The sequence below is a fragment of the Cebus imitator genome, unplaced genomic scaffold (genome assembly GCF_001604975.1).
Source record: "Cebus imitator isolate Cc_AM_T3 unplaced genomic scaffold, Cebus_imitator-1.0 Scaffold21, whole genome shotgun sequence".
Taxonomy (NCBI): Eukaryota; Metazoa; Chordata; class Mammalia; order Primates; family Cebidae; genus Cebus; species Cebus imitator.
In genome coordinates, this window is record NW_016107336.1 from 8,866,133 (window position 1) to 8,879,033 (window position 12,901).

At 46.6% G+C, this 12,901-nt stretch overlaps 1 protein-coding gene across 1 annotated transcript in view; it reads left to right on the top strand.

The window, feature by feature from the left end:
* The window catches only part of LOC108299434 (cartilage associated protein), a 32,732-nt gene extending 26,698 nt beyond the window's left edge, over positions 1–6,034 (top strand). The window contains exon 7 of the mRNA XM_017521705.1: positions 4,758–6,034. Within this exon, the coding sequence (XP_017377194.1) occupies positions 4,758–4,811 (54 nt within the window). The 3' untranslated portion in view covers positions 4,812–6,034. The remainder of the gene's footprint in view (positions 1–4,757) is intronic.
* Positions 6,035–12,901: the final 6,867 nt, after the last annotated feature.

A 12,901-nucleotide genomic window follows, 5' to 3' on the forward strand; every position in this document is an offset into this window, starting at 1 on the left:
CTGCCCCAACCTCCTGAGTCACTGGGATTACAGGCACGCGCCACCATGCCCAGCTAATTTTTTGTATTTTTAGTAGAGATGGGGTTTCACCATGTTGACCAGGATGGTCTCGATCTCTTGACCCCGTGATCCACCCGCCTCGGCCTCCCACAGTGCTGGGATTACAGGCTTGAGCCACCGCGCCCAGCTGTCTTTCCACTTTCTAAATGGTGTCTTGAAGCACAAGTTTTCAAATTCAATGAAACATAATTTATCTAGTTTTTCTTTTGTGGCTTTTGTTTTGCGTGTCCTATCTGAGAAACCATCGCCTAATCCAAGGTCACAGAGATTTACTCCTGATTTTTACTCCTATAATTTTAGTAGTTTTAACTCCTGCATTTAAATTTACAACCCATTTGGAGTTATTTTTATGTCTGATGTGAGGAAGAGGTCTAGTTTCATTGTCTTGAATGTGAATATCCAGTTGTTACAGCATTATTTGTTGAAAACACTTTTCACCATTGAATTGTCTTGGTGCTCCTGAAAGAAGTCAATTGAGCATAAATGTGAAGGTTTTTCCTGGACTCTCAGTCTCTACCGCTCATGTAGCTTTCTGTCCTTGGGTTAGTACTACACTGCCTTCATTACTGTATCTTTTTTTTTTTTTTTAAATAAATTCCATGGACTTTGGACCAAGATCAGATTACTGTAGCTTCATTTTGAAATTTGAAGTGTGAGTCCTCCAACATTGTTCTTCTTTTCCAAGAGTATTTGGCTATTTTGGGTCCTTTATATTTCCATATGAATTATAGGTTCAGCTTTTCAGTTTTTGCAAAAGGCAGCTGGATTTTTTTTATAGGAATCCCACTGAACTCCTATATCTCTTTGGGTAGCATTGGCACCTTAATATTGTCTTCTGATCCGTGAACCTGAGAAGTCTTTTCACTTATTTGGATTTTCTTTAATTCCTTTCACAGTGTTTTCTTATTTTGTTATTGTTAAACATTCTATTCTTTTTTTAAAAAGTTAAAATAAATTCTAACCCCCAGTTTTCAAGCATTTTATTCTTTTTAATGCTATTATAAATGAAATTGTTTTTATATTTTCATTTTTGGTCATATTCTGAAACAATAGAGAAATACAAAAGATTTTGTATATGAACTTACATATTTGTGTGTGTGTGTGTGTGTGTGTGTGTGTGTGTGTGTGTATTATTTTTCTTGCCTAATTGTTCTAGTTAAAACCTCTAGTACTATATTGAATAGAAGGAGAGAGAGTGGGCCTGGCACAGGGGTTCATGCCTGTAATTCCAGCACTTTGGGAGGCTGAGGTGGAAGGATCACTTGAGCCCAGGAGTTTGAGACCAGCCTGGGCAACATAGCAAGACCCCATCTCTACAAAAAATAAAAAAATAAGGCCAGGCGTGGTGGCTCATGCCTGTAATCCCAGCACTTTGGGAAGCTGAGGTGGGCAGATCACCTGAGATTGGGAGTTTCAGATCAGCCTGGACAACCAGGCAAAACCTTGTCTCTACTAAAAATACAAAAAAATTAGCTGGGTGTGGTGGCACATGCCTGTAATCCCAGCTACTCAGGAGGCTGTGGCACAAGAATCGCTTGTACCCAGGAGGTGGCGGTTGCAGTGAGCCGAGATCACACCACTGCACTCTAGCCTGGGTGACACAGTGAGACCCTGTCTAAAAAAAAATTAGCTAAATATGATGATGCACATCTGTAGTCCTAGCTACTCAGGAAGCTAACGTGGGAGGATTTCTGGAGCCCAGGAGTTGGAGGGTACAGTGAGCCATGAGCATGCCATTGCACTCCAGACTAGGTGACAGAGTGAGACCCTGTCTCTCTGGAGGAAAAAAAAAAAAAAAAAAAAGGAAGTGGAGAGAGTGAGCATGCTTGTCTTGTGTCCAGTTTTTTTATTTTTTTATTTTAGAGGCGGGGTTTCACCATGTTGGCCAGGTTGGTCTCGAACTGCTGACCTCAGGTGATCCGCCCTTCTCGGCCTCCCAAAGTGCTGGGATGATAAGCATGAGCCACCGTGCCCGGCCTGTTCCCAATCTTAGAAGGAAAAAGCATACAGTCCTTTAGCGTTAAATGTGAAAATACGGTATTAGCTGTGGGTTTTTTGTAGGTACCCCTTATCAGGTTGAGGAAGTTCTATTTCTAATTTGTTGAATGTTTTTTTTTATCATGAAGTTGTGTTGAATTTCATCAAATGCTTTTTCTGCATCTGTTGAGATGGTCCCATGATTTTTGTTTCCCTTGTGAGTTAACATGCATTATAAACATGACTTTTTAGTGGCTAATATTACATGATACAGATTGTTTAGGATTATAGCCTTTTTGTAGGTCTTTAGTTGGCTTCCAGCTTTTCGCTTTTACAAATAGCACAGCAGGGACTAAATTGTTTACTTCTTCTCTAATAATGTTCTTAGGAAAAATTCCCAGTTGTGAAATTCCTGGTCTAAAGCTGTGAACATTTTGAAGACTTCTGATGTTCAAGAACGACATATATAGAAAGAAAATCATGGGTATTAGAACATGAAGAGATTTTTGACAAGATTCAGTAAAACTCTGTCACAGATAAGGCAACAAACTCAAAACTCAGAAAGATAGAGTGGCTTGCTCATAGTCACACAGAAGGTTAGTAATCATCCAATGAACACACCAAGCTTACTGCAGGCTTTAAAATTCCTAGGATTCTTGGACTTGGCACTTTCAAGATAAAAGGACTTTGTTGAAGGTTCTGGAGTAGTTTGCTTATTAATTGAGGCTTTACAATTGTGAAAGAACTAATCCATCTCTAAAGAATGAACCATTTTCTTACTATATACCAAATTATGGCAAGTAATACTTTGAAATGAAAATATAACCAAAATCATAAAATTCTTCGTTTAATCCTTCCATTTTCCAAAGGACGTAATTCGACTTTGAAACACAGCATCAGTCCACTTGAACGGCCACTAGTGGCGTTCTTCCTCATTGTCTTTCTGGCGTTGGAATGTGTATAAGCACTCCTGAAAGTCTACACACTGGTTCAAAATTTTGCAGAGGTTTGTTACCGTTTCAGAAACTTTTAAAAACAGGCTGAAATAGATGCTTCAAGTTTCGGGTTCTGATGGTTGTTTGCTTCAGGGAAGTCCAAAAGAATTAGAATTTGTTGGAATGATTTATTGAGGGAGTGCTCTCAGGTAGGGGTGGAGTGAGGGGCAGAGGAAGGAGCTCAACAAATATGTGGTCTCCGCTGGAGTCGAGCTTCGCCTGCTCCCGCAGGGGACCCTGGAGCATGAGTTGCATCATGGAGTTGTTCCTGCCTTTTCTGGTTGTCCTTAGCAGTCTGTCATTTGTTCTTCGTTGCCAGGAAAGGCTGGTGTGTAACCTCCCTGGCAAGACTGCTGCTGCTCTTGTTGTTGTTGTTTTTAGCCAAAGGTAATTGCCCAGAGAAGGGGGCAGCTGCTGGCCATTAGCATGCAGGAGTTGGGGATGGGGGCACTGGGATGGAGATCTGAGCGAGGCCCCAGCAGCGTTCACGGCAACAGCCATGCGGGGGGTGCATTTCTTTCATCTGTGCTGCCTCGGGCACTTATTAGTAGTGAGCTAAAAGCAAACAATACCATCATCCCACAAGTCACAACAGACACACAGCAGGATATGGTAACTCCCTAACAGAAGTCATGGCTATACACGTCATCCCTCTGCTATGCTATGTTTTCCTTCTGGGATCTAGAAAGCAACTGAAGGAACACTTTTTCCAAACTGCAGTGTTCTCCCACATTTGAGTTTCTAATCCCAGGCATGACACAGTAGAAGTATTTGATGATAATACGAAGACCCCCATTTGTGTCCCGTGTACTTGATAGGTTTTCCAGTTTTTCTCAAATGCTGAGATTTTTATAAATTTCTCTGTGTTCAAACATCAAACAGAGCAAACAGGCTCTTGGCCTGGGATGGTGAGCTCAGTGAAGGAGGTCAAGCTTTAGCAGGGGTGGTGGGGCGGGTCTGTGCTGACTCTTATGGAAGGGGCCTCAGCCTTGGTCATTCATTCATTCTCTGCAGAAAGAATGGGTGTCATCAGCTAGTGGTCCAGGAGGGTTGTAGGAGAGAAGTCAGTGCAGAGAAAGAAATTGGGAAGGGTCCTGGGCTGCTTCAAGTTGAAGTGTAAGGCTGACTGCAGAAGGAGGGAGCAGGTGGGCTCCCGGTACCATCACTGGGCAGGTGAATCCCACTGTCGCCATGCATCTCTCCTGTAAGATGAGTGATTGCTTCAGTCACACTAGCAATATGCATGCAGCACTCAGCCATTCGTCCTTCAACACATTTATTGAGCACCTTCTGTGTGCTGGGCTCTGGGGAAGAAAAATCAACCCAGGCCCTGGTCCTTGAGAAGCTTGTGGTCTGGTGGTCAGGGCAGAAAGGGAACAGGCAGAAAGCGTACCTGTGGGAGACCTGCTCATGAGAGGGGAGGCAGGGGAGTGGGCCGAGGTGCGCACAGGAGGGCCACTTGGTAGAACCGTCCACAGTGGGGCTGGGCTGTCTGCTTCACACGGTCTGTTGGCAGGTCTCACCAAGCACTTGATACCAAGTTCAAATGGAGTGGAAGCTGAGGTCCCCTCCACAGGGAGAAATCGGGTCCTCTGGGCCCCAGAGAAAATCTGTTTCAGCCAGAGCAGACAGTGGCAATGGCCTTTTGGGATACGGTTTCTGCCCATCAGCACTTTTAAAAGTCCAGCAGCACATTTAGCAGAGTTGTCCTGTTGTCTCTTACAGGGAGAAGTTGTGGAGTATGTGGACGATCTCTTGGAACTGGAGGAGACCAGCTAGCCCACAGCAACCGAAGAGACTTCCTCGCGATGTTCAGGACACACAGATTCTTTGTCCTTTTCCCAACAGCCAAGGTTGTTGATAGCTCAGAGCCTTCCCTTTGCTCTCTGAAGTGAGAGGGAAGCCCCCATCTCTCTCACTACATGTCTCCAGGGTGAGCCTGCCTTTCCCGTCTTCACACCTGCCACCTCGTGTTCACACCTATCTTTCTCACCTTTTTTTTTTTTTTTGAGACGGAGTCTTGCTGTGTTGCCCAGGCTGGAGTGCAATGGTGCGAGCTCATCTTACTGCAACCTCCGCCTCCCAGGTTCAAGCGCTTCTCCTGCCTAGCCTCCCAGGTATCTGGGATTACAGGCGCCCACCATCATGCCTGGCTAATTTTACATTTTTAGTAGAGACGGGGTTTTGCCATGTTGGCCAGGCTGGTCTTGAACTCTTGACCCAGGTGATCCACCTGCCTTGGCCTCCCACAGTGCTGGGATTATAGGCGTGAGCCACAGTGCCCAGCCTCTTTCTCACCTTTACACCTGTCTTATCCTCACGTCTGTTTTCACACCTTCACCCCTGTCTTCCTCACGTTCACACTTGTCTTTCCCATGCTCATACCTGCCTTTCTCACCATTTTGGTTTGAAGGACAGTCTTCCCTGACTTTTCTTTTTTTTTTCCCAGAAAATCAGTATTATTTTTTAAAAAAGAAAAAATTCCTAAAAGATGGTAACTGTGAAAACCTCCTTTGGCTTCTTTGCTCTTCCAGATTTTAGTCTCCTTTCTCCCCATCCAGGAAAGAGAGTGGAAGACAAAGGCCAAACTTCTCCAGCCTCATGATGGCCTTCACGTGGTCTGACTTGTACCAGCTCTAGCACCCCCTGAAAAACAAGTTGGATAGTGTAGAGTACAGCAATGCGGCTTTTACCCAACGCTTTAACGTCTCCAAAATCACAACGGTTGGCTGAGCTGATATGAGGACAATGCTTAGTTATAAGTCTCTACGTTGGAAAAGGAAGAAAGCCAGAGCTGTCTAGTTTCATTCATTCTTTCAGTAAATATTTATTGAGTACCTACTATGTGCTAGGCATTGACCTGGGCACTAGAGATACTTCACAGAATAACAGGGAAAGTTCCCTGTGCTCATGGAGCTTACGTTCTACAGGGAGAAAGAGATAACCAATACATAGGAATGAATATATACAAATAAATATATATATTTATATATATATGTAAATATATACGATGTATCATATAGTGATAATTGCTATGGAGAAAAGTAAAGCAGTGGCGGGGGCAGGGCATGGAATCCTGGCGATGAGGCTGCAGTTTTAAATGGAGTGTTCAGGGAAGGCCTCAGTGGGAATGTGACATTGGAGCAGAGATGCTAGAGAAGTGGTCCTGGCAAGGCAGTCCAGGCAGAGGAACAGGATGTGCGGTGCCCCAAAGCGAGAACCTGCTTGCATGGTCAGGGAAGAGCAGGGAGGCTGAGCAGGGGTGTGGGCAGAGGAGAATGGAAGGAGAGAGGGCTGGGGAGGAGGTCAGATGGTGGAGGGCCTTGACCTGGCTTCTGCTGAGTGATATAAGGGCCACTGGGGAATTTGAACAGAGGAGTGCCTTGATTGATTTATATTTTGCAAGGGTCATTCTAGCTGCCATATTGTGAAAAACCTAAGAGTGGACAAGGGCAGAAGTCAGAGGGAAGACCTGCTAGGAAGCTTCCGTGAGATTCCAGACTTGGGCGCGGGCCACAGCAGCGGCGGTGGTCACTTAGCTAGATTTATTTTGAAAGCAGAGCCAATGGGATTTGCGGAGAGGTTGAATGTGGAGTGGAAGAGAAAGAAGAGTTCTTGATGACATTAAGGTTTGTGGCCTGAAGAACAGGAAAGATGGAATTACCATTTACTGACACAGGGAAGGACGGGCTGGGCGAGTAAGGAATGTGGTGCAAAGTGGGCTGTCTGTGGTTGGGGTGGGAGGTTCAGGCTGCACATCCAAGTGGAGAGTTTTCCCAGGTCAGGTCTGCAGCAGAGCCCATGACGAGGATCTGAATGCGCTTGCTTTATTGTGGGGGGTACTCTCAGAAGGACCCTGTGAAAGCCTCTATCAGTCCTTTATTGGCTGTGAGAAGTTCTGTGGGAGTGCGGGTACATTTGAAGGCAAGTGGCTTCCGCCGAGGGTAGGTCTCTGGAGAAGAGACTGGAAGCATCTGGCAGCCACCATGCATGATAGTGTACTGGGGGGCGAGGGGTCCTGGGAACTGGCTCTATGAAGGGATCCAGCAGGGCACCTCAGCATGTCAGTGACATTTAAAGCCATGCAGCTGGAGGGGGGCGCTGAGATTGTCTCCGAGTATTACTGAGAAGCAGCAGAAAAGAGCTATGGACGGAGCCCTTGGGCTCTCTGGGAAATGGGAAGTCAGCCACAGACTGAGAAGGAGTTATCTTAAGGTCAGAGAAAGCCAGGAGGGTATGGTGTTCTGGAAGCTGAGCTTTCTGTATTCAACCTCATTCCCTTCTCCAAATAAGCCACTTGTGTAGTTGGGCCCCTCCAGGGGCGAAGGCAAGAGGGGAAAAGCACAGCATTTGGGAAACAAGGCTTTTCCTACAATCGCCTGGGAGGGATTAAAGGATAGAGTGCGTTTTTGTGTAGTGGTGGTGAACTGGGGTAGAACACTCATATGTCCTGTGTTTTCTGGGCTTCCCTTATCCCCCGGAACACTGTACTATCGGGAGAACTCGGGCACATCCTTCTGTTTCTCTTTCAGCTCTATCCTGCTTCCCTCATCCCTCCTGACACCACATCCTCATTCACCTGCGCAAGAATCCCTGCGTCAGGTTCTCCTTTGAGGGTACCCCACCCAGGACAGTCCCCTACCACTTCTGTCTTGGGCTGAAGTGGCCCACGTCCACAGTCTGTACTCCGGTGGCGGGGCGGTGTCAGTGTTATTACTGGTGGAGTCACCATGTCCATAGCAGCCTCCCAGTCCCAGCAATGCGTCAGACCTTATGTGGCTTCCTGCTGGGGGAGATGGCCTTTGCCCATGGGATGCCGGGCCCTCCTTCCTCACCCCACCCTCTACTCCACCAGAGAAACTTCCTTTTGAACTCAGTGGGGAAGAGATGATGAGATAGCACTAGAAAGTAATGGGGGACCCAGTGAATGGACGCCCTGCTCCGGGATTCCTGAGTCTGTAAATAGCGTGCCCGGCAGCCGTGAACTCCCCTTAGAGCCCCGGGCTGCGGTGTCCTTCCCAGCTGCATGAGAAAATGAAAGCTGATGCTGCAGGGAGCCAGGCTGGGTTGGCTGTTGTGACTCACTCCACCTCTGTGCCCTGCAGAGGTCCCGTTGGGTCCTCGGATTGTGAGCCTGGGGTGAGCTTTGTGTACATGACGTTGTTCTGCCTATGGGTTGAGTTGGCGTGGTGGGGGGTCCTCGTTCACTCTCTGAACGTGGCCTCCTTTCACCGGGGATTGAAAAGCACCTCCGCCCCCACCTCGCGATGTCCCCCGAGGACCCCGGTGGTAGTATAGTCAGTATTGTCAGTACTTTGCTTTGATTGAAGGCTGTGGAGCTGAGTTACCAAAATTTTTATTTCAAAGGAAACCAAACTAACCTTAAAAAAAAAAAAGTGGGCTGGTTCTTCCAAACCTGCCGTGAAACCCTCGTGTGCAGGCTGTGCTCACAACCCGGTGCCTCCCGGAGTGTGTTTCTTGGAAAAGCCTACAAGATTCCTGGATTGAGACCCTGTTGGTTCAGCCTCAGTCTGGCCTGTCTTGAAAAAAACAAACCCATTTGTACGCTTTGCGGGAGCTTCCAGGCCCGCCCGAAGATGCTCGCTTGTCCTCTGACCCACTAGCATGGAGCTCAGTGGTCACCGTTTGGTTCTGCAGGCTGGTGGGGAGGCTACCCATCATGGTGGGGCATCTGTCCAGCCCCATTGCCACTCAGGGCATCCAAGCAGGAGGCACCCACTGGGAAGGGTCTAAAGAGACTCCTCGTGGCCATTGCTTCTGGTCACGCTTGACTTGTGGAGAAGTGAAGGGCTGAGGGGAGGTTTGTGTGCACACACGTGTTTAAAAGTGACTGATTGGCCGAAACGAGCACATACCGACGTATGCAGCATGCTGATTCCTTCCTGATTTTTGAGACTTTCTAATTACTACAACGAACCTGTTGTGCTCACCTCTGGACTCCAGAAAGAGAGCCACTGCGAGCCCCGACTGCAAGGGCTGCCTTAGGAAGGAAATATGTGCTTTCTGGAGTTCTTATTAGGGGAATTTTAAGAGCACAAAAATTTTATTGGACCCAACTCAGTGGCAAACAGAAAATGATTTGTTAGATTGTCAGTGGGAAGGAGTTTATTATGACTGCTGGTGAAATCAACAGTGGCCACTTTCTGCCAACATTCATGGAAATAACGTTTCTAAGTTTTAAATGTGAGCTGTAAACCGAAGCTACTTCAGTTAAAAAAAAAATCAATACTTAAACTGTAGGGAAAAGGTGGACCGGTGCCAGAGAAAACATTATTTAATAGCGTCGGAACATGGAACTGCAACACAGTTTGTAGCAAGGCACTGAGAAAAACCCACAACTAATCCTTCATCGCAGCTGTCGGAACTCTTGATCGTCTGCCATCCCAGAAACAGTGACTTCTTTTTTTCTGGTGACTCCAGGCCTGAATGACCTAGTGTGGAGAGTTTAAACTATGTACAAGGGAGAGAAGGAAAAAAAGGCTAGGAACCTTAAGTAAGCCTCAGCCAAAAGTTTTATGCATTGGACTTCCTGTGCCTGCAGCCAGGGGCAAGACTGATCCCCAGGCCTGTCCCCATGTCATCTCCCTGAAAGAGAAGACACCACGACAGCCTGGCTTTGCCTTGACTCAGCCACACCTATCCCAGAAATAAGAATCAGGAGCAGCCACGGTTATCCTTAGAGTGGTTTCCATCTAGGGCCAGCACGTGAACAGTGACATATCCTGGTACCTGACACTGTCCCCACACAAATAGGTGGCTTTCGTTGCTGGTGGAATGAATGAGTGCGTTGGCTGTATATCGTCTTAGAGCTGGTAGGTGAGATATTAGTGCCCCGTTTTATAAGAAGAAAGCAGGGAGGAATTAAGCAGTTTGGCCAACAGACACAAGGTAGATTCCAGAGTTCTGTTTCCCACTGTAGGGTGGCAGTTGGTAGGCCGAACTCCAAATACCATTGCTGATGTCTTTTTCTGCCTCCCCTGTTGGGTTAGGATGGTATGTACAGTCTCACTGTTGTTGAAAATTAGAACTCAGAAAATAGCTGAAACCAAAAGCTTTTTTTTTTTTTTTTTTAACATCACATTAAATGTTTTACTTTGCTTACTTTCTATTTTCTATTCTATCCACTGGACAGGGATGTCTTAACCACATTCTAGAACCTATGTTGTAATGAGCACTGTTTTCTCAGGTCTGTGACATTTCTGACATTTATCTAACAAAGTCTCACGCAGGAGGAGTGGTCCTTGCTAGCCGTGAGCCAAGAGCTGGCTGAGGTCCCATCAGACAGTAAAGGCTCATGCCTCTCCCCAGGAGGATTGTCTTTCAGAGGAGATCTGGGATCCCACTAGGAAAAACATTTGGAATCTGTTTCAAACAAGGACCCAAAGCATCTTCAGGGATGACTGTCAACAGCAATTATGCTCCATGCATGCTGCTAATGGGCAGGCAGGAGAAAGAGCAGACGGAGGCAGGTGGAAAGACTGATGAACCAGCCAGCACACAAACGGGCCCACGCCATGGAGGGTTCAGACAGCTCTCTGAGGAAGAACTAGAGCATGCGGAGGTCAGCTCAAGAATTCCAGAGGACACAGTGAAAAATTCTGGACTTAGGAGAAAGGGTGGAGGGAGTAAGAGTTAAGTGTTGATGGATGTCTTAGGTCAGGATCCTTTGAAACAAGGGAAGTGATGGGGTGCTTTCAAGAGAAGGGGTGTGAGGGGAGCAGGAAGGAGGTAGCAAAGATGTGTCTTCAGTTGAAGACCAGCTTCAGCCTGATCTCATGGGAGTGCTGGAGCATGAATCATGTCAGAGTTGGTCCTGCCTTGAGGCAAGGAGGTCAGCCTTTTGCATTCCCATGCCAGCTGGTCCTTGGTTATAGGCTGCCCTAGCAGGGTGGAAGGTGGTCTGACTTCCTGGATGAGAGAACTGACATTAGGCCAAGGGCAGTTCTCTGCGTCGGAAAGGTACACTTGTGTGCTTATGAGCATTTTAGCAGCCAGCACTCAGGGCCGCTGGAAGATGGGTTCACCTGCCTAGGAAAGGGGATCTGGAAGGGCATCAACAATGCCCACAACACTGGAAGGCTTGGCGTGGATCTGCAGTGGTCGTGGAGGTGAAAATGGACATAAGGCAGATGGGATTGGTGCTGACGGTGTCTGAGCTGGATTTTGCTAGTTGCCGCTCCACATCTCTTCCAATGTGCCCCGCCAACGTGCCCGGTGTCCCAGGAGCCTGACCTCTGGTTCCATTGCCTGAGTTTCTTCACCTTCTGACTTCCAGTTGTCACTGGGACATGCCAGCAAGAGATGGCAGGGTGAGACAAGGTCTGGGTCCTTAAAACCTTTGCTTTCTCCGAGCCACAGTTGGACATTGGCAGCATCCTCCTGGAGGCAGAGCCTTTGTCCTGCAGGCCTTTCCTATTGCTGAGCTCCTGCTGGGTTCCTAACAGGACCTCACCATCCCCTGATGGTTCCCCTCACCCTTCCCACACCTTTGTGGACAGTCCCTTCAGCTAACCCTCCAGTTACTCCTTTGCGTGTCCTATGAGTTGGGATAAAGGGGATAATCAGTTCTCTGTCAGGCCAGTGCTTCCCAAGCTTTACCATTCATGCCCGCCACCTGGGTGTCCTGTTAGATGCAGATCCTGAGTCAGCAGTTCTTGGACAGGACCTGAGATTCTGCATTTCCAACAAGCTCGCAGTGTCTGTGCTGCTGGGGCAGGAGCCATGCTTTGAATAGCGAGGTCCTGGGTGTTTCGTCGTAGTGAAGTGAATGGTCTCTGGTTGGGGCAAGGAAGAGGGAAGGAGAGAGGCAGGAGGGGCGAGCGCGCCACAGACTTCCCTACAATCCTGCTGCAGGAGGTAGCAGAGCTGAGAGGTTTAGAGAGGGCAGTCTTACATCTTAGATATAGCAAGTATTAAGACATTATTTTCAAGATTACTAGAGCTTTTCTTTTTTTTTGAGATGGAGCCTTGCTATGTCGCCCAGGCTGGAGTGCAGTGGTGGGATCTCAGCTCATTGCAACCTCTGCCTCCTAGGTTCAAGAATTTTTCTGCCTGAACCTCCAGAGTAGCTGGGACTACAAGCGTGCACCACCACACCTGGCTACTTTTTGTATTTTTAGTAGAGACAAGGTTTTACCATGTTGGTGAGGCTAGTCTCTTAACTCCTGACCTCAAGTGATGTGTCTGCCTCAGCCTCCCAAAGTGCCGGGATTACCAGTGTGAGCCACTGTGCCCAGCAAGGTGTTTTTTTTTTTTAAATTAAAAAAACCATAGTGCAGGAGCCTAGAAATAAAATACATTCAGCAACTGTTGGGGCAATAATTATTTATTTTAAATATCTCAGAAGCTTTGTGTTAATAGAACCCCCTCCCCCAATTTTCATGAGCATTAAACATTCACCAGTCTCAAAACAGGCATGACATACAATTTCGATTTACAGTGTTTTAATCATTCCCTTTCAACATGCGTTTTTAGATTCTATAACATTAATTTAGATGACACCACACCAATAAGAACTTAAAAACTGATGTGCTGGGTTTATTTCACAGTTCAGGTCTACAAATAAAACATTTTCATGTATTAATAATTTGTAATAAATTTATTAATACACTGGTATTAATATTGCCTATTTGTTGGTATAAATTCAATGTTCTGGGTTATTCCATAATAATAGTTACTAACGCAATCCCAACGCTGAGACAGAGGTTATTTTATATCGTTAAAAATAGAAAAGTTATCTTGCAGTAGATTAGGATCTAATTTGTAAATATATACAGTCTCTGGCTTTTATTCTATTAGGTTTTGCTTTGGCTACATGCAGGAAGCATCTTATTCCCATTGTTCTTGAC